General features: G+C 43.0%; 1 protein-coding gene across 4 annotated transcripts in view; it reads left to right on the top strand.

Annotated features, from left to right (window-relative positions):
- The first annotated feature begins 1,277 nt into the window (after positions 1 to 1,277).
- The window catches only part of FBN1 (fibrillin 1), a 143,132-nt gene continuing 122,320 nt past the window's right edge, over positions 1,278 to 22,089 (top strand). The window contains exons 1-4 of one of the 4 annotated variants that reach the window (XM_039723287.1): positions 1,278 to 1,358; positions 1,703 to 1,974; positions 14,558 to 14,640; positions 15,551 to 15,649. In XM_039723287.1, the coding sequence (XP_039579221.1) occupies positions 1,808 to 1,974; positions 14,558 to 14,640; positions 15,551 to 15,649 (349 nt within the window). In that variant the 5' untranslated portion in view covers positions 1,278 to 1,358; positions 1,703 to 1,807. Of the gene's footprint in view, positions 1,359 to 1,702; positions 1,975 to 14,557; positions 14,641 to 15,550; positions 15,650 to 19,395; positions 19,424 to 21,492; positions 21,590 to 22,089 lie in introns of those variants that run through there. The other 3 variants (XM_039723288.1, XM_039723289.1, XM_039723291.1) reach the window with 3 other exon arrangements.

Genomic DNA, 22,089 nt, shown 5'->3' with positions numbered 1-22,089 from the left:
GAAATCTCACACACTACTTCCTTTTTTCTGATACTGTTGCAGTGGCAGAATACACCATGCCTTTATCTTTGGGCAGGGTGGTTTGGCAGCTGCTGTGCCTGGTCAGCTGCTTGCTTATGAAATTGCAAATGCTCAGCTGCACAACATCAATGCAATAATACAGAACCACTGACCATCAGTACCTACCTGAAACTAACAAAAATGAAAAATACCTGAAAATTAGGTAATCTAACATTTCTGCCAAAGTGTTTATATGTGAGCAGCAGCAGACTGCATAAGTATCATTCACTTTCAGTCTATTTTTTTGTTTGTTTGTTTTGTTTTTGTGTTTCCTGTGTTGAAATGGGATAATCCTGGTACAGAGAGTTACTTGATAGGAGCTTATAGAGCATGGGCTTGAACTCTGTTAACTGTGTTGTGTTAACTGTGTCGTGTTGTGAGCCCTGCTCAATTATTTCAGTATAAAGCCTTTCTACCTTTAAGGTGTTGGTAGTGGTTTGCTATTTTTTATTTAAACCATAAATAAAAACTGCAGGGCTTTCTTTCCTTGAGAAGGATGAGGCAGGCATTTGTTCTGGAGCTAGCTGTGGAGATTTAGGAGTAGGTACAGAAGAGTTTGGTGCCGTGGTGTCTGTGCCATGTTAGTTGCTAGAAAGTGCATTATTCATTCTGCAGCAGCCTCTCCGGCAGAGCCCCATCGATGCTATTTTTCCTTATAAGGGAAACAGACACCTTTATGTTATTTTTCATAGGCTATAGATGCAAAATGCTGCACCTCTAGGAAGTAGATACCTCTACATATACATATCTATAGGCATTTAGATGGAGGAGAGGCGTGCACTACCTTCTGCTCCCCCTCTCCCGTCTGACACACTCGGCTCAGCAGTACGGCTGCCCCAGGCGCTGATGCCTCTGTGAGCCGGGGACCCGCGGGGTAACCCGAGCTGGCAGCGCTGCCTGGCCGGAGCGGAGGGAGCGGCAGCGCCGCGTCCTCCGGGCAGCACCGCGGGCTCCCCGCGGCTCCCGGGGCGCTCCCGGGGCCGAGCATCCCGCCAGCCCCGGGCCGGCCGCAGGTGAGCCGCAGCTCGGCTGGCCTGGGGCCGGCCAGGAGGCGGCCGGGCACCGCCGGGAGCCCCCGGGCCGGCGGCTCGGGGGTGGGGGGAACATTTTTATTCCCCTCTCTCGCGAGAAAGGGTTGGGCGGGCGATACTTGAAGAGGAGGGAGGGGGGGAGAGGAGGGGAAAAAGGAGGAGGAGGAGGGAGGGGGCAGCTGGAACCGCAGCTGGATTAGCGGCGGGTGCAGCGGCCGCAGCTGGAACAGCAGCGGGAACGGCAGCCGGCGGCGGCGGCTCCAGCGGGTGCGCGCCCCTCGCAGCGGCTTCTCCGGGGCGGGCGGGCTGGGCGCGGGGCTCCGGCCGCTGCGGCTCTAGCGGTGCCCGGCTCGGGAGCCGGCAGGCTTCGTGCCCGGGGGACGCTTCCAGCCCCGGAGCGGCGTCGGGAGCGGTGGCGGCGGCCGCGGTCTGTCCGCGGCGGGTGCGGGAGCCCCCGCGGATGCTGCTGAAGGGGAGGCAGAGCCCGCGCGGCCCCGGGCAGNNNNCCGACGGCGCCGGGGCGCGGGGGCAGGCGGCGGGGGGCGCGGGGTGGCCGCGGCCGCTTTTCCTCCGTCCCTAACTCCCCTTCCTCCTCATTTCTCCCCCCGCAGCTCGCATTGGAGAGGCCGGTCGGAGACAGGGCGGCGGGGACCGGCGGTCTTCGGCGGCGGAGAGGAGGCAGCGGCCGCTCGCAGCCCGGGGGCTCGGGGGACGCGATGTGGCGGGGGCGGCTGCTGGGGATCGCCCTGGGAGTTGCCGTGCTGTGGGCGTCCCAGGCTGGTGCCGCCGCCGCCGGGCACGCCGAGGGGGCGAGCGCCAAGGAGAGCCGGTCCAGCCGGGCCAAGAGGCGAGGGCACGGCGGCGGGCACGACGCGCTCAAAGGGTAGGTGCGGGCCGGCCCGGCCCCTCCCGGGTGCCGCGGCGCGGCCGGGCAGCCGGCGCGCATCTGCCTGCGTGTGTGTGTGTGTGTGTGTGTGTGTGTTTGTTTGTGTGCATCCACAGCCATGTGTATCCATAGCCAGAACCCCTTGACGGCAGGAGCTCCAGGGGTGCGGGAGCTCCCCGAGCCCCCTCGGGCTGCCCATACGGAGGAGCGGTTTGGGCCGGGCAGCGCCAGGGCTCGGAGCCCTCCCAGCCCCCCGCCGGACAGGGTGCGAGGTCCTCCGCGAGCTGCGGCCGTGCTTCACCTCTGGGGGGGCGATGCTTCGTGGGGATGAGCCGCAGCAGCGCGGAGGTTGCTAATTTATCTTCTAGGAAGGCCTTAGATGAAGGCACGCTGCGGGTTTGTGCATTCCTCCCGCATCCCGCGCTCCTGCTTTGCATGAAAGCAGAACAACGGTGATGCCTGGAGCCCACAGCGTGCCCTTGCCATCAGCTGTCCTCGCTCTTCTCCACCTTGAGCCTTTTGTGATATCCATCTTCTTCTCTTACGGACTGTCTAACTGTCTAGTACTGGTATGGGTGAGCCCAAGCACACAGGAGTTTAATTTCTTAAGAAACGTTGTGGTACATGCCTAGCAGAGAGGGTTTTTTAAAGGCTAAATCTCCATCAGGCAAAGTTTTCCCCATTCTAATGGAACACCTTTCCAATGCAAAAATAGTTGTGAAGTCAGCTGAAAGGCATTGCATGCATGTGCAGTTGAAAATCTAGTTCACTAAAGGTGAAAAGTTTTTAATAAAGTAATAAAAAGAAGTTTCCTTTCTCAGGTGATCCAATGTGCCTTTTCAGCACATAGCCAATTTTTTTCTGTTGTCAGACAGAGGAGAAATGTAACAAAAATTGTATTAAAATATTTAGGCTTCTGTGAGGGATGCAAGCTATTGCTTATTTTGCCCCCATTTTCTCAAAACAGAAGCTGTTACAACTTTATTGTTGGAGGCCTTGATGAATGTGCTTTAATTTCTTACTAACTTCCTCTATAGTTCTATAGTACTTTTTACCTATATTTGGATTACAATTTGGCTTTTTTAATGCTTGCCTGATTGAAAAGGGTTTATGTTTTTAGATCTGCATGCTGCAAAAATGGATGAAAGCTCTCAACATTATTTTTCATGGATCTGATTTTGTAGGATCAGACTCTTATTTAAATTCCTTATACCTTGTCACAAAAGAAATAGTTGGACAAAGTAGATCCAAAGTAGATGTGACAAAATCTAGGAGGTGAAAAGGATGTACAGTAAAGTTTGAGGGACTAATTGCAAGCAATAAAAGATGATAATAAAAAACATTTATTAGAAAGTGCCTGTATTCTTTAGGGTGTTTTAATAACCTTTGTTGTTACAGGATTCTGAGATAGTATCAAACTGATAAACAGAATTTTGTGCTCAGTGGCACAGAATATGCCATTTAGCACACTGTGCTGGCTTGGTGGAAGTTAGAGGCATGTTAGCTGAGGATAAAATTTCTTTGGTGTGTGTAACTGTCACTCGAAGCTGCTGTTTAGACATAGTGCATCCAGGGATGATATTTAATGTGTTAATTACTTTTTTAATCTAAAATGGGTTAGGGTAAGTATTTAATCTTATGAGTTGATTCTTACACTTAAGAGAAATCTGCCATCTTTTATGTCCTTTTCAATAATTCTTCCTTTTATCTTATCTATGAGTTATATATCTGCTTAGTAATCTGCAAATCTAGAGACAGTGTCAACATAGATTTTAGTTATCCTATATCTTGGTCAGTTTTTTTAAATATTACCAACATGAATGAGTGCCCCTGGGAAGCAGATTCTTAACAAGGATGTAATAATTTGCCAGATGAACTGAGAAAAAGACAAAACAAATTATTAGTTTTGGTTTTTTGTACGACCTTCTTTTGTAACCCTGATTTGAGGCTGAATATAGAGTTCCCCAATTGCCTGGAGGACAGTTTTGATCATTGTTGGGTGAATCCTGCTGGATATTTCCAGTTTTGAAGTTGTGAGCACTTTCTTAGGTGTGGTACTGCACTATACAATTTGAATAAAAAGAATTGTCATTCTAACAGAAAAGGGTGGAACAGATTTGGAAGGACAGATGGAAAACATATTTTGAATGTATAGGAACTGTATATACTGGATTATACATTGTAATTGGAGGACTAAAGCACTAAAAATATGACTTTACAAGAAGATGTAGTATTTTTTAACTTGTTCATCAGTACAAATACATTTGGGAATCTGTTAATTGTAATACAAGTCATAACAGATGCTGGGAAACTTTATTTCCATGTTATTACAGTTGACTAAGACTTTCTTTTCATTTTGAAATGAACTCCTGCTCTTACTGTAAGGCACATGGGGATACGTTTTTAAAGAAAACCCTTTTACACTTCAGTCATTTTGTGTGTTTGATTATAATGACTATTGGAAGTATTTTAGCATTTGAGAATAGTTTGTGTGTGAATACTGGTCTTGTATGTTTAAATGAAGAACCTTAAGATCTGTTTCAGTTTCTCATGATTTTTCCAACTAAACATTTTTTACTGCAAGCTGTTGACTGCAGGAGATGTTTGCTTTTATCTGTGTGACCTCTGCCTCAATGTTTATGGCATTGAGCTGTCCAAATGCACAACGTGATTCTAGAAGCATATTTTAATTTTAATAATTATAAATTACTTGAAAGTGCCTCTTAGGTTTGAAATGATAGTGAATATTGTAGAATGGAATAGTTGGCTCCAAAAGGATTCATAAAAGTCTTGGATTAAAGGTATTCAACGGGAGACTGAGCTTTTTGGACCAATTTCTTTTGGGTACCTCAAATGAAGACCACAACTTTACTGATCCACTTCCCTGAGTAAACTTGGTTGGATTTGACCCTTTTTATGCATCAGTGCTCCCTGAAATTGAATAATCTTATTAATCTATAACTTAATTCTAGTGTTCAGCTATATAATTAGGGCTTCTGGTTTTTGTTTAAACCAATCTTTACCACTAAAAGCCTGCTGAAGAAAAGCAGACTTTCTGTACTGGTAAATATTTGTTTATACTGAAAAACCTCAAGGATTTTTCTTGCCACTTGTGGCCTGCACACCTCTGGGCAGCTGCTGGTGCCACCCCTTGTCAATGCCACTCTGCAGGTGGGAGGCAGCCTGAATACTTGGAAATAAAAAACTTAATTAAAAATACATGCAGGTTGCTGTAACACCCCATGTGCTGGAGCACTCACCTGGCTTCCAGGTGGCATGGCTGGCCTCCTTCCAGTCCTCTGTGCCTGTGGGGTAAAGCTTACATGGAGGATGAAGAACTTTTATTCCAGCATATCCTAGTGTGAAAACTGAAGTCTTTGGCAACTACACATAGCATTAATATTCTGCATTTCTCTGAATATATTTGCCAATGGTTGTGGTACTGTTCTTTTGTTATTACATGATCCTTGGAAATCTAGTTCTAGAGTGAAGTGAGTTCATAGATATTGGCACTGTGCTTCATATATGTGTTTCCTCTCTTTTGGTATGGTGTGATTTGATGTAGGTGTGACTTTGTGGAGCAGGAGAAAAACAGTAAAACATAAATAATCTTCAGGGCTTTGTAGTCCTTGTAGTCTCCATTTAGATATCCAAATGGTGTCATTTGGACACCATCTCTTTAGAAGGCACAGCCTTAATCCAAATTCTGATTTATCAGTTTTGGGGGAAGATGGCCTGTGTAGTTTGTAGGGCAAAATTAGGACTTTATTCATTTTGGGCATGCCAGTGCAACCTGTGGTTAAAACTCTTGGTGAATACTGTTGTAGTCTCCCTTTCAGTGGGAGGCTCTGAGATTTTGTTCTGACAACTTAGCATCTCCCTCTCTGTGGTCTTTCTCATATTGTAGGAGGACATGTGGTTTTGAAGTGCCTCTCCTAAAATACATTAGATAATTACTTTCTTGCCATTTGATGGTAGTGGGCCATAAATAGAGCAAGCAGAGGAAAAAGGCTACAATCAACAGTGTAGCAGCATTCTTGATGTACTGTATGAAAAAAGATTGTTTTGGAAATGTTGTAAAATCAGCCTGGGAGACTAAGATGAAGCAGGTTTCTTATGGCCCAGCACCACTGTGCCAAGTTGACATGTTGAACATCAAGAAGGCAACACTGTATGTAATTCTTTTCCTTTCTTCCCCTCAATTATCTATTTATTCATTTTTGTGTGCTTAGCTCTTGGCTGTATCGGCTGGCCTGACACACTGCCCCAGATGTGCAGGAGCAGTCACAGCTGGCCTGTGGTGGGCTTGGTGGATTTCACATCAGGGCTGTCACTTTGTGTCCTATTGCACAAGGTACATCCTGAGGGGTCCTTTAAGGCTGATTGTTGCTATGACATAATTGCTTGGCAGGTTAGAAACACATGAATCCCATAGCCCTTACTCAGACACAAGAGATGTCATGGATAGTACTTTGTTTCTTTCTTTGTGTTCCAGATACTAATTTTCTTCTTTGGATTTAGTACACAGTTATCTCATCTTATGTGTGATGGTGACTTTCTGGAGACTTTCTGATCTCAGTTTGTTAGTGTTTAATTGAACTTTGATTGACAGGGGTGTGCTGTGTTTAGAAACTGGAGACATAAAGAGTTGGGGGAAGAACAGCACCTGCAGAAAGTGTGTCTTGTTGGAGCAGGGTGCAGTAATTTGCAGTTTGCAGTGCAGGTTTCCTGAGAGAATTGCTTCGAGGAGACAGAAGCTGGCTAAGCATAGCTGCACTTTCCTCAGTCAAGAGCCTACTTAAGTTTTATAAAAGTAGACTTCTCCCCTGTTGTGAGCCAGCACAGGATGTATTTTGTGTTCAGTGGTGATTCCACAGGTTGTTCATCAGATTCTGTATCACCTGGGTCTGTTACCCTTGGTCACTGGATAAATTCTGCTCTATGTGCAGCTTCACCCGGGTGTCGGAACCTTTGGGGCTGTGCTGGGCTCGAGGATGCAGACTTGAAGTAAGCATAGGGCTGCTCTCAGTTGATATGGGAGCAAAGGGAGGATCTCTGGGTCAGAGCTTGGCAGGAACAGTCCGTCTGTCAGCTTCACTTACAGTCGTCCTTATCAAATAAGATTACAGCTTCTGTTTCCCTGTTTATTTTCCTTTCCTGTGGTGTGTTGCTCAGTATTGCTGCTCACTTAGGACAGTCTTTGTCATTCCTCTTCCATCCTGCAAATTTGAATGTTTAGTGTATGAACTTCAATACAGTTTTTGACAAGGGTCACTTTAATTATGTTCATGGACTGAGCAACCTGTGATTGTTAGAATGGTATTACCCAAAATGAAAGTCCCCAAATATTTAGCTGTATGGATCACTAGGAAAATTTCCTCTTGGTAGAAATGTGGTAGACACTGGATAACAGGAGATCATCTCTACTTGAAAAAGATTTTAGGACCTTTAGATCTTTGAATGTGCACATATGAAAATAGTAAGAAATTAATCAATAACTTTTTTTGTTTTGCAAGGAGAATAACTCCTATCTCATTCTTTTTCTTCATCTCCCTGCTGAACCCTAAAGATGAAGAGGATATAGAGGCATGTCTGTCACTTTGGTCTTGCTCATCAGACTCAGTAAATATTTTTGTAGAATGGAGCAATTGTGGCCTGGAGTGTTTCTGATTAACCATTGCACTGTGCTGGGAAATATATTTGTAGCTTTTCAAACTTACATTTCTCCTTTGGTTGTTTTCTCATCCATTCTGACTTTTACACCTAGTTTTATTTGTTTAATCTTTTTAAAAGGATTTCAGACCTACTGAACAGCCTCATTCATGCTAAGGCTGGTGTGCAGATAGAGGCATGAGGACAATAATTTGTTTTTTTGTGACAGTTCAGTAAAGTCGGGCTCTTCTTTGGAAGGTACATTAGGATGTAAAATATAGCCTGTTAAATTAAAATCTCTGCCTTCTGGTTTTGCTTATAGATCTTCACTGAAGTATGAAGGAGGTCTAGCTTTTATCTGGAAAAATATTTTCAATGTTGACTTGCTGGAGAATCTGTTGTTTTCCTTTCTACTTCTCATTTTATGAAATGATTCATGACCATTATAGCCTCAGAAATACCAAATGAAAGCCACAGTTCTTTTGTCTACACTCTTAATCATTTTCATCCTCTTTTTCAAGCTTCCCTCTCTCATATTTTGCTGGAGGACATCAGAATATCCAGTGATGTTCAGCTGAGGGTTCAAACTAAAATTTGTTTCCTTTCAGGAACATTATTTTCCTGTTTATTTTCTTTTTTGTTTTTCCCTTTAATATTCCATCTTTTTCTCTTCCCCATGTACAGAGTAAATTACCAGTTCTGCTAGGGACAAGTTGAACTAAAACAGGGTTTTTCTATTTCCTTATGGCAGATGTGCAGGTGATTAGCCTTTTGAAAATGTGGCATCACTGTCCCAGCAAGGAGAGAGACAAAGGGTAGAATATTGTGTAGTGAAGAGAGGAGAAATATTGATGACTTACCTAAAATAAATCTTCAGTAACCTAAGGTAGAACACTTAATACACAAATTGATAGCATTGCTTAGCACTAAGGGCGTTCTCTGACAGTATTGATGCAAGTGTCAAGTATAGGAGACTCCCTAAAGGATTGAGTGTCCTCCATGGAGGGGATGGTGGGTGGTACCCCTGCAGCCCTCGGGGGAGCCTCAACAAGGGGCTGGCTGCCCTTGGGTTTGTCTGGGCAGTGTGCCCCACACCAGCCCTTGTGCTGCTGCTCAGCTTGGGCACGGGCTGGTGGAAATCCTGAGCTCCCTGGCTGCTTTCCCTCAGGACACTGTTAGAGGTTTGCCCCCTCAGCAACCATCAGTGGGTACATGGTGAGTGTGGGGAGCAGACCTGGAGGTGTGAAATGATCTCTCCCTGTTCCCCTCTTGGAAGTGACGTCTGGACAGCTAAACTTTGACTTAGCCCACAGTTACATCCATTTCCCATGGGATGTTTTTAGTTTATACCAGATAGAAAAGACTTGTCCTCTGAATATATCTTTTTAGTTGTTTTTTTTGGTGTTTGTTTTAAGAAAGTACCTGAGGGATCCTTCCTGTTTATCCACTCACTTGTCTGCCTGGCAGATAGTTTCTTGTGGTGATGTACTTGTACTTTCCGTGTCCTATACAGCCATGTAGATGGGTTTTGAACTGGACCCGTTGACATTCTCAAGTGGAACAATGAAGGAATACATGCCAGAAACGCGTCTGTCCCTGGCTATGAATGAGAACAATGCCTGGCTGTCAGGTTAGATGAGCGTGTCCCTGCAAAATACAGGGCTGGATTTTCAGAGCAATTGCGGAAGAATTCTCTTAATGTCAGTGCTGTTGTTGGATTGCTGTATTTAGCTGTCACACTGTGATGGAGGTTAGGGTTAGAAAAGTGTTCAGTGTTGCTGCAGGAAACTTGCATGTCATTTTGAACTTCTGGCCAGAGCCAGAGATACCCGTAGAGCTGCTCAGCGTGCTATTTCTTTAGTTGAACTGAGCCAGAATTCTGGGACAGCAGTATCCTTTCTGTCAGAGTGAGAAATAGTTATCATATTAGGCTCTCTGCATGGCACAGGCTTGCTTATTGCAGTGTAAAAATGAGTACATCAGATGCAGTCCTTTCTATGTAAAAATACATATTTTGTTTAAAAGTGCATGCTTATTCTTTGTAGTACAATAGAAGCTAAATTTTGTGTTTGTTCCAGAGTATAGCATAGTTTTGTAGGGTTTCCTTTTATATGATTGAAATAGATAGCTTGAGGAACCAGATATTCCTTTCTGAGTTCTGCTTTGCTCACTGCTCCTTGGAGGAGGGGTAGGTGCCAGCACAGCTAAAGGAGGTGCTTTAGATACAGACCTCTAATTTATGCATACTTGGCTTGTGTCATTTAAGTGAGGAGGGATCTTGGAAGGCCATGTGGTCCAACCCCCACTCAGAGGAGGGTGAACTTAAATTACGTTGCTCATTGCTGTGTCCACTGAAGTTTGGACTGTATGTGGTGATGGAAGTTCTTGATTCTGTGGGAAAGCTGAGTAAAACTCCAGTGGTGTCAGCAGAGTTGCTCCAGTCTGTGCATTTAGTATTTATTCTGAGACACTGAAAAGTTTAGGTAGGTACAGAAAGCTGGTTTACAGCAAAAAGTATAGATCTGATTTTGTGTCTCTTGAAACATACTATTAAAAGCTATTCCTCATCACATTCTGGAGCCTTTACAAGGACATTTTTAAGACCAGCCTCCCATTTTTTCAGGTGCAGTTTGTAGTTCTTTTTAACTGCCCAGTGCAAGCATGGAAACATCACTCCATTTTATGTGGAAATGATCAGCAAATAGTTCTGGGTACAGTTTTAGCAGCTACCAGAGTTACCCACATAAGAAGGAAAATAGGCAAAACTTTCTCTAAAAACAACTGCTGGCTGATGATATTGCTTTAAATTGTATTTTTCTGCCAGAAAACTGGGTCATATGCTAGCCACTGCAGCCAAATAGTTAATAGAAGTTGTTCATGAAACGTTCTCTTGCAAGGAAGAATCCCCATGTGTTTTCCTAGGGAGAGGAAAAAGGAGTTGAGGGAGCGATGAGAAGCCCTTCCCAGTATCCCTGCATTCCAGCTCTCTAAGTGGTGGTCAGCTGTTTCTCCTGCTCTCCCAGCTGCTCTCTGCCCTCTCTGTCTGGTCTCTGTGTAATTTATTAGAGACCCGTGCTTTGGGTTTGATTCAGCGCGGATTACGCCAGCCTTGGCCGGTGCATGGCAGCGCTGCTGACAAAATTTCTGCCTGAAGCCTCGCTCACAGCAGTGCCAGAAACTCTTCCTCCCATGGGAGTTGCAGATGGGCAATACTTTCTTCCGGAGAGGGTTGCAATTTCCTCGAGGGGTCACAGGCCGGGCAGAGTGGGGATGTGGAGAATTATCCCTCCCCCCTGGCAGGCTGCAGCACGGGGCTCCGGCGGTGCCTCTGCCGGGACCCCGGAGAGGACAGTCCCACTGCCACAGGCGTCCCTGCCATTCCCGCGCTGGGTGTTTGCTCCTGCCGCCTTCACACAGGGCTTTTGAAAGTCTCCCTCACTTCTCTGGCTGCCTAGTTATAGCTGATAAGAAGGCTGCCAAGCTTAGCATGGTTTGTTCTCATTATTTTACCTTTTGTGTGCCCGCTCCGCCAATCCACCCGCAGCGCCTGGGTACCGGCTGCAGGTCAGGGGAACCGGGCAGCCCGACATCCCTGCCGAGCCAGGGCTCTGGAAGCACGGCAGGGACAGCCCCCGTCTGTCCTTTCCGTGGGTGACATCAGTGTTGCCCTGTGGAGAAAGGAGAGCTTTTATTTGAGAGGCTGTGCCAGCCGGAGGCGGTGCTGCATCTCCAGGAGCGATGCTGCAGCTCTGCCCGGCTCATTCCCCACGAGCCGGGAAGGGACCCACACGGCTGTACTCGGTAATGGGCTGTAGGGCCCCTTTTCTGCAAAGAATCTCTTCTACTTTGGTGCATGCAGGTGTTGTCAATATCTAGGCAAACCTATCACTCTCACGTGTTAGTTATCAGAATTTCCAGATGAACCTTTTTCTATCTGCTGTTCCAAGAACTTTTTAGCTGATGACTCATGTCTAATGTCTTTTGATAATTCAGCTCACTTTGCTACTGAATTTCTACTTGAGTATCATTAATCAAAGACATAATATCTTGTTTAAATTGGACATCTTTGATGAAACTCTGGGCATCAGCCATCCTGTCTCTCAGCACCATACCATTAGAGAAATCCTTTTACACTTTACAAGTTCATTAAGTGTCTCTAAAATAAAACAGAAGACTTTTTTTTTTATAAATTTCAATGGTAACAACTTTGTTCTCTGAACAGAAGTTCTCTGGGCTTTGGAGTGAAAGGAAGGTTCTGTAAATAGTTTCAGGGTACATAGGTATGTTTTTGCTTATTTTATCATTACAAATATCAGATCAGATTTTATAACTTAATTTTTTATCATATCAGATTTTATAACAGCATTCTATTTCTAGTGCTCTTCAGGAAAACAGTTTTATAATAATATAAACCACTACTTTAGTATTCATAACTTATAATATCAGCAGGAAAATACGCTCTATGCAACACACAGTGGGTAACTGTTCAATGCAAGTGCCATGATAGAGCCTTTACAATTTGATTGATGGATTCCATGATTTTACATGAGGTAAATTATTTATTATTACCTTGAATACTTTATTTATGGGATTTATTGCTATAGTGTCTGATCACCTCATAAATATCAATTAATTTAACCTTCAAAATTAATTATTTTCAAAGTAATTTTACAAATATGCACGATTTTAGAACAGTCCCTCTGTCTCAAAGAAGCAATATTCAGACTTTAATATAGGTTTCTTTTATAAGCTAGACAGCAGCTTTCTGATGAAAAAGTGTTCCACTGGAAAATGCACTTGTCAGGCTCAAACTGTTCCATGGAAGTACAGTTTGATGACTTTTCTTTTTTTTTTTCTTTCAAAGCTAAGCACCGGAGTTGGAGGCTCCTGGTTGTATGGCTTAGCCTACCCTGTGGACAGCTTCAAGGCTCCCAGGGTCTCTGACTTCATGGTTGCTGGCTCATCTAGGTTTTCCAGAGTCCCATTTTGGGAAAAGATTTTTAAAACCAGGTTTCCCTGTGACACAGAAATCTACTTCTGACTCTTAACATGGACCAGATGGTCCCCAAAGCCACATACTTGCTGAGACTGAAATTTGGCAGAGTACATAAACATCGCTTTATGGTCAGCCTTCTATAGATCCTCACCAGCTGGAAGCAGAAATGGGTGTAGGTTATAACAGGTAGCAACAAACCCATTCTATCTGCCTTAATAAGTTCCATTATTTCTTCTGACTGGAGAAGGTGAAAAGCAATCTCACTTGTCTGCTTGCCAGTCTTACTTGGCAGATGAGTGTGGAGCAACATTTGGCATTGATGAGCAGGGAACTCTAGGAAAGTTACATGGTTATAGCCCTGCAGGGAAGTAGCTGACATTACTAAAACTGAATACATTGGAATTAAATGAATAAGACTTTGAGTCTGTAACACCAGTCACAGGAAGGCAAAAGGACCCTGCAACAAGTCCAATTGTGTTGCTCACATTCACCTCCGTTACTACTTTGTAATGATCCAGAACCAGTGGAAGGTAATGGTAGTGCTTGCTTTGACTTAAGTAGTTTCTGGCCATGGTTGGAAAGAATAGGTGTCACTGAAATTGGTGTAATCAGAATACTTGAAATTGCTTTAGTACTGCATATCTCTAAATAAATAGAGTATATAACTTTACTTAGTTAGAAAACATGCATAAATGTTTGTATATATTGAGATTGTTTGTCTTAAGTGGCCTCAGCATATGAAGTAACTATTGTTTACTTAAACATTGCAATACTAGCAATGAAGAACTTTCTGAAAGACCAAGGACAAAATAATAATAGAGAACCCTTCTTAACACAGTAAACATTTCAATCTGTCTCTAATCTGTATACAGTATTTTAATATAGCGGTTCCTAGGAAGTTTCTAGCTGGTTCTAGCTGCATTAATCTATTGAGTAATTGCTTACAATATTAACAGAGGTTGTAACATTTTCCTCTGCTAAGATTATTAAGTGTAAAACAAAAGAAGGCACATGTTACCATTTTTGAAAGTATTCTTACTAGCTTTATTTGCATGGATAGATGCATCAAATAAGTAGGACAAGATAGAATAAAAAAAATGTCTATTGTCCCTCTATGTATGAGGGACGTAGAATAATTTCAACTTTTGTCTTTTTATCAATAAAATCATGATAGGAATAGTGTCATGTCCTGTCAGCTTTCAGTTGTCATAAACTCTAGTAAATAAAGTTATTTGACAGGGTAAATGTGGATGACAGAAATGGGTTGGAAAGAAAAATTCCAATGGATTCACCACTTAAGGAGGGCAATAGGCCCCTCAGACTCATTTCATAGGATCCCATCACTACATACACCGACATCCTTGATTAGTTTTGGTAGTAAGTAATTTATCCTAATGAAGAATTAACATATTTTGACTCATTAATTTGGTTAATGTTCTTGCTGGCATGTTTCACTCACACATACATAGTTTTGTTCATGGACAAAACAGGGAACAGTAATAGTGCTTTAGAGTAAAGAAAGGAAAGCAACAGGAAGCTTAAAAATTCCCAGTCAAACAGCACTAGATTTAATTTGTGGTTATTAATGATGCTGGATGCTAATTTTTTATTTAAGTGTGAGTTTTGCTCAAAAAACTTGGAGGGCTACTTCCTCAGGTATGGAGTGTTGTAAGACAAGGTTTCCCCATTCTGTTCCTGTTGTTCAAATGTTACTGATTCAATTTTGTGCTTGTAATGTAATCTTTAATTTATAAAAATGTATGTTACCAAAAAAACCCAACAATTACAGGCCAAAAACATACAACACTTCTAAATTTAATTATTGAAATGTATATTGCAGTGATTTACCTTTTCCATTTTACATCTCTACTTCTAAAACATATTTCTGAGTAAAAATAAGAATTCATCCTTATCCTTTTTATTTTTTTCCAGACCAAATGTGTGTGGATCACGTTACAATGCCTACTGCTGCCCTGGATGGAAAACGTTACCTGGTGGAAACCAATGCATAGTCCGTAAGTTAATCTAGTTATGTGTTATGACTGATGTTTGTCTTTGTCCTTCTGTGTCTCAGGGTGGTTTTAATTGTATAGCAGAACTGAAATGTGTTTCTGTATGTTTTCAACAGCAGCTGTACATGACTGCTTTACCATTTAAAATATATTAAGCTAATATACAAAGTTTCATGGGCTACAACACAGTGATGTGATACCAATATTTAACAAAAGATTAATCTCGTCCACATGTTCTGTTTAAGTCTCTAGTAAAGGGTTCCAAGGGATGTGTGAACTCTTGGGAATGAGTGGAATATATTAATCTATTTGGGTTAATGGAAGGACACAACAGCATCAGGCCAGCAAATGCATTTTCTCCACTTCTTTGGACCATCTCCCTGAAATATATATGTAGGGATATAAATATATGCATACCTCATAGTGCTATATGCATATTCATGTGTAGGAGAGCAGTGTACCAGAAAAAATTCCTAAAGGCACTTTGCCCAAGGCTGATAAGACTCTCTCCAGAGATCCTGAAGCAGCGTGCTGTCAGATGGGAATGACTGCTCTTGTCTGTGTGTGGTGCAGAAATAAAGGAAGCATTATGTTGCTGCCTCAGTGCCTTCCTTCCTTCCTTCGAGAAGGCTAAAATGGACAGCAGTTTCACTTTTCCAAGGAAATCTCCCCATATCTAGTATGGCCTGTGGCATGTTCCCAGACCTTTTCATAGCAGATGGTGAAGGTCTAGGTCTTAGCTGCCCTCTATAAAGATGTAGATGAACAGGAGGAACTGTTTTGGCATCTGTTGTATGTGGTTTAATGAGTTTGTGGGTATTTATGTTATGGAACTGACTTTTCTGTCAGGTGTTTTTTTATGTGTTTGAGGTTTTTGAGACATATTTTAAAGGCATTTTTGTTTTCTTAATAGCAATCTGCAGACATTCCTGTGGGGATGGATTTTGCTCTAGACCAAACATGTGCACATGCCCAAATGGTCAGATAGCCCCCTCCTGTGGTTCAAAATCAAGTAAGTATTTCTTCTGTGTCTCTGATATTGCTCTTTTGAGTCTGTGAAGCTATTAAGGTATGTAAAATAGTTCAGTGGCCAGTATTTAAGACAAATAACCTCTGAGTCACCAGACGTACTTTTACCACAGGAAGGGAAGTGTAGCTTTCTGTGATGAAACTGAAGAATGACTCAGAGATGGGCTTTTGGAGACGTTTATTTTTTTTGCCAAATCAAACCCAAATCAGTCTTATTGGAAGCTATTTTCATTTGCCACTTTGTAACACTAATTCCAGTCCTCCTTGTTTTCTGGAAAATACCTTATTTCTGTTCACTGGTAGACATGAGCATGTATACGACAAAAGTTGTAATGACAGAGAGAGAACTCTTGACAATTGGCTGATCTTGACATGCTTTGGAATTTCCTTCAGATTTCAAGGGTTATAAACCAGACATTATGTATGCTAATACCAAAGCCTACAAGCTTTAGAGCATTTCCTTGCCAGGCTCAGTACATATCTTCTGAATCTAATACTGCTGACTTTCTTCAGGTGACACTTCTGTAGGTACTAGAGGTACAGAGTTGCTCAAGGTTTTAAGTGGAACAGCTTTTCATCTGAAAAACAAAGATTCTTTGAAAATGAAGCTTTTCAGAGAGATGACTTTTCCTAGAAATGTTTGTATTTCAAGGAAGGTTCCCCAGAGCCAGGGAAAAATAAGTAAAATTAAATTAATTCAATGAACAGAGAACTCAATAGCTAAACATGAGTTGAGTGTTTGATATAGAGTAGGATTCATATCTGAAATGCCAGCTGTAAAGTACTCTGTATTCTCGTTTGAACGTGGTTCTTGTCTATCAGAATGTAGAAGATTTAGATTTTTTTATGACATGTGAAGTTTCTGGAAAGAATTTTGGGGGGGTTCCCACAAATGCCTCTAACTATCTGAAAAACATATTAACAGAAGTCAGTGGGGGATGCACTCAGCTGAGGTCTCTAATATTATACAAAGTGGTTATCCTTTTAGTTCTGAATATCTTTTGAGACTCAGTGTGTGGTCTGCTTTGCTTCTGTATTTTTTACTTTGCCATTTTTTTGCTTTCCTGGTTGATAAGAGTTTTCCCACATAACTGACCATTTCAGTTTGTGGTTTTAGCATCCTTTTTGTGCAATAACAGTGGAAAAACATTAACAACTGCAGAATGTAATGGAATGGCATGTACTGAAATGGTAAATATTGTTCTTTGTAGTTCAACCCATCTCATGCCCCTGTGATGTATGTTAGGGAGAGGACAGCATGAGGAAGATGTGGAGCTATGGAGTTCCCAGAGAGTACTGGAGGGAGGGAAGGGTGCAAAATGCTGCACAAATGTGTGTGTTGGTGTGCTCCTGCCTGGGTTTGCAGCTACTGTTTTATCAGGCGCTTATGCCTTAGTCCTGTAAGGCAGTAAAGGAAGGTATGACCTTCTCCCCATAGCCTCTGGGGGACAGAAGGAGAGATACATCCCTGTATCTGTTACATGCTTTGGCACCTTTGGAGAGAACAAGTGGGCCTAACCTCACGTTTTTCTTTGGCTCTACTGAAGTCTTTTATGAGTCAAGACTCAAAAGAAAAATAAGGTAAAGTTTTTGGTTCTCCTTGTAGCTCTTCTGAAATACTCTACCATTGTTGTCCAGAGTTTTAGCCTTCATGGGAGTTGGTCAATTTCTGCAGTAACGTAAGATACATTTTGTGTATGTGGTTACATCCCCTATACTTATTAAAACATACCAATTCTAAAAGCAAAAGTGTCTGGTAAGTTGCACAGAAAAGAGACTCCACTGCTTCTGTGCACCCATGTGTAATATTTTTTATGATTTAGCACATCATTAGTACTTACAGAACATGCTTCATGTAAATCATTTGTACTGTTGGCACTGTAGACAAAACCCATGAATATGTATTTACACAATAGACCACAATGAATTAGATCTGCAATTAGGAAACAAAGTAAACATAAAAAGTACTGTTTGCATCAAATGGTTACTGTCAACTACTTCTGGTAACAGTTAATATTTTGTCAGAATATGCATTCATTAAACCGTATTTTAATTATATGTTTTTAAAATAAGAAAAAATCTAATTAAATAATTAAAAATCAAATGTAAATGATATGTGTTTATCACATGCAAAATAAAAATAGCAAATATGAGTGAAAATGCCTTGATTTCTCAGAATTAAGTGTATAGCTTCTGATACATGAGATGTCCTTTGGATATTTTAAGCTATGTGTGTCTTTAGTACTTGGACAATCAGTAATGGGCCTGGATTTTCTAGCAGATACATCCACAGATAGAAACTGAATTGGCAGTGACTCTTATACTCTGGTTGTCTGTCAAAATAAAATATTTAATGCGGATTGGAAAGCATGTGGATTCGAGAACAAAACAAAGCCTCCAAGTTTGGTTCTCGTGCAGGTCAGTTGCTGGGACTTTTCTGGTTAAGAGTCAGCTTTAGGAATCTGATTTGTGGTTGAAAAGATCAACCGGTGGTTTTCTCAGCAGGGATTTTAGTGACATCAGTAAACTTACTGGCTGAGTAGTGGTTGTTTCTGTGTAATTAGTGAATTTTTGGGTGCGCTTGCGGCAGGCTTGGAGATAAGAGTGCCAAGTGAGGAGGGCTCCCTGCCGGCTGTGGTGCGTGGGTGCTCTGACACTGCAGGTGCAGCTGTGTGGGTGTGCACCCCCCGTGCTGTGGGAGATGTCCCGTGCTCCGTGCTCTGCCAGCTCTGCAATGGCAGCGGCTTCACTGTGCGAAGGGCTGTGCCTGCTGTGTCCGTGTCACTGCTGCAGCCCGGCCCGGCCCTTCTCAGCGCTCCATTCATGCTCCGTGATCCTGCCGCACCTCAGAGCTGCTGCTCTGCCCCTCTGCGAGCAGGGGACAAACAAGGAGGAGGGTGTCAGGCTGCCCCCAGGGTTGTGGGTCAGATCTGTCTGTGAGCTGAGCCCCTGGTTTTGCTTCTGCAGTCAGAATGGTTTTGGCTGGCTGAAACAGGGAAGGCATTTGCTGTTGGGGCTGTCCCTGAAGGAAGGGAGCTGTGGCAGAGGCAGCTGTGGTGGGTGCTCGCGGTGATGGCTGTGGAGACAAGTGTCTGTGTCCAGAGCAGGGCCTGCTCTGCTCCTCTGCCAGCAGCATCAGAGGCACAGCCGAGGACTGAGCTCCTCCTCATGCCCGGAGTCTTCCTCAGAGGCCTGGTGTGGGGCTGAGCCTGGGCCTCGGCTCAGTGCCCTGGCATCCCACTCCTCGGGTGCTATGGGAGGCATCTGCTCAATGGCAGTAAAACCTGGAGCTCAGCCCCTTGTCTTATATTCTGCTACTGTCAGAGGTGGGGTAAGGTCTTGAATTTGGAATGTTCCCAGAGTTTTTGAGGGTACTGCGGATTTTGTCAATGCCTTGTGGGGCAGCAGGCTCGTGTCACGCCTTGGCGCTAGCCGCCATCTCTCTCCTGAGTCAGTCACTTGACAGAGAAAGCACGCTGAGCATCTGGGATGCGATGCGGCCGTCATTCCTTGTTTACAGCTCCTGGCAGGCAAAGCCCTGCGTCATCCCAGGGCTGGGAGCGTTTCCTCGGCAGTGGCACGGGGGACAGCCGGCCTCTCCTGCCGTGCCCGCTGGCTGCGCCGCCGCCCTCAGCCCGAGGGGCCGGGCCAGGGCTCGGCCGGCTCTCCCACCTGAGGGCTGCAGACCCTCCCACCTCACCTTTCCTGGTGTGGGATCGCAGAGCAGACAGCACGTGTGCTGCCTTCCGTCTGCTTGGTGAGCTGTTTCATGAGTGCTTGTGGCAGTGCTCTGGGTGTGATGAGGTCTTTACTCAGTTTTGCTGGGTATTTATTTAAAAAGTCAGGAATTGTTATGCTTAAGAGGGCAGCGCTTTGATAAAAAACACAACTTTCGCCCACACGCGAAGCCTGTGTGGATATGCATGGTCTTAGAGCTGGCTCTTTTGCGGGTTTATAAAGTTGTGTTCCTGCAGTTATTCCTGTTTTGACTTCAGACATTTCCAGTGCAGACTGTTTACAAATTGGATGTGAAAAAGAACAATAATTGATTAAAAGCAACCATTTATTAATGTTTACATTTCCTTTGCATGCCAAGATAAGGCGAAGCTATATGCATTTATTTACCAGCCTTATGGTAATTCCTGTGCTTTTTCTTTGAGTCTCTGTCAGTGTGGTGTCTTGGAACAGGTTGTTTCATTTACCGGAATATCTCCACTGACATTAATGGAATTGTTGATATAGCTGAGAAAAGAGAACCTGGACCTGCATTAATATGCTAGTTTTCAAAAATGCATTTTTAAAATCATCATCTGAGCTCCAGACAGCCTTTGAATGTGTTTCTGTAAACTTTTGGAAGGATAATATTACAGAATAGTCTGTATTATTTTGGAAGTACTCTTTCCCACATTCCCACAAAAGAGGGCAGAAAATAAGTAATTAGTTTACTGACTATGTCAGTGATCCTCTTGCCTGGTAATAGGCAAGAAAGCTCACTGATTTAAATGGCTCATTTTAGTAAGGATGACTGGATGTCCCAGCAGTCTCCCATAATGATTTTAGTTTTAAAAGGAGTAAGAAGTATTTTACCTTGAAAAAGTTATTCTAAGAAGCAGTAAGAGAAGGAAATTTTGTGTGTATATTCCAAAATGAGGAAATATTCTTTATTTATACATGAACAGATAATATGAAAATCATCATTTAAGCTACTGTTAACCTTTTAATCTCAAATGTAGTTCAAACTACTTAAATGGCTTTGGTCTTCATGTGGGAATGGAAATTAGCTCTTGGCATAGCTTTCTCTAATTGAAATCAGTTTGTGGTTTTTAAGTTCCTTCCCTGCTTGACAGATGATATCATTTCCTATGCTTTTTGTAATCCCCTCTGTTTTTCTAAGATTGTCTAAAGCTAGTTGAGCTACACATTTTAAAGTAACTGTACACCTTTTTCTGACCTACTTAGGACATTGTCCAAAAATCTTCACCAGATATTCACTCTGTATTTGCAGACAATTTTACTTTTTATTGAGGAATGTTAGTGCATTTTTGTTGCTTGAAGTACTGAAGTATATCCAAAGCAGAACAAAGATGTATAATAACTATTAGACACATAAGAAATGTAATACAGTTTTTGCTTTTATATTTGAAGAATTAAGGTTACTAGTATTTAAAATGCTAGATTGCTTTAATTTCTTTCTCCAGTTTTGTGTTTTACTTCTGTTTTGTGGAATCATATTGTTATAGAAGGCAGTACAGTTAAAATTATTATTTCTACTTGAAAATAAAAAAAAAAAATCTGTTCACATACTTCTGAACTGTCAAAAGCCAAATGATGCCTAAGGGTTTTGTGTGAGATGAAAAATTCAGTGTTTGGCATGGCACCTGTCAGCTGCAGGCTCTGACGGGACATGCAATTTCCATTTTTCAGTCCTGAGCATTTCAGACAGCATGGTGTAGGTATCCAGTGCTCCATCACAATCTACTGAAACGCTGATCAGACTGTAATCCTATGTGGGGAGGAGCCTTTCATGTGGCTCCTGTTAAGAGGAAAACCATTTCCCAGCTGCTTACTGGAGTGCAGGCCCCAGTTCACAGCTGTGTTGGACAGCAGGACCTGTAAGGACTTCACTTTATTGGGAGACCTGCCCACTCCTCTATGCCTTATGAAGAGCCTGACATACTTGTAGTTGCTCCCAGCATCTAGTTAAGTAATATATTTGCTCTTATTACTAGAAAAATTACTCAGAGACATTATGTTTTACTGGCATGGGGCTTAAGCTGCCTGTTAACCATTATAAGTGGTGGGGCTGCAGCTGAGGAGAGAGTGCTGCTGCTCCCCTGCCTCTGCCCGTGGGAGGGGAAGGTTGTTGGCTCTGGGGGAGGGCTCTCTGTGAGCTCTGCAGCTCCCAAGCTCAGCAGCTCTACAGGTGGGATGAGCCTACAGCTGGCATACAGAAAGAAATCAGTCTGTTATTTCTCCTCTTTATGCAAGAAATCCTGCATGGCCAGGTCAGCTTCTGGTGTTGCATGTGTTAGCAGAGCAGGGCTGTCTTCAGGAGCTTCCTTACAGGCTCCCCTCCAATGCTTCCCTCCCCCACTTTGCAGATGATAAGGCTCCCTTTCTAATGAGGCTGTCTGCCAGAAGTTTAGTACTTTTCCCTTATTGAAGGCTTTTTCTCATAATTGCAGACTAGGAAAGAAATGTTGAGGATTTATGCTCCTATGAAATGCCTTTGACTTCATTTGAATGAGAGGGTGCATCAAATTCTTGGACCATGTCCTATATTCTTTAGGAACAGTGAATCTATATTGTCTTCTGTAAAGCCATTTTCCATATCTGTCCTAAAACATTCATTCTTGACTTCTAAAACTTTCTGCTTCACAGAATCAATCCCTAAAAAAAGAAGTACAAGTAAATGTTTACCTT

Source organism: Passer montanus, unplaced genomic scaffold (assembly GCF_014805655.1).
Source record: "Passer montanus isolate IOZ18808 unplaced genomic scaffold, ASM1480565v1 scaffold5, whole genome shotgun sequence".
NCBI classification, from domain to species: domain Eukaryota; kingdom Metazoa; phylum Chordata; class Aves; order Passeriformes; family Passeridae; genus Passer; species Passer montanus.
Note: the sequence above shows the minus strand (reverse complement) of the source record. Positions and strands in the feature narration are given on the sequence as shown.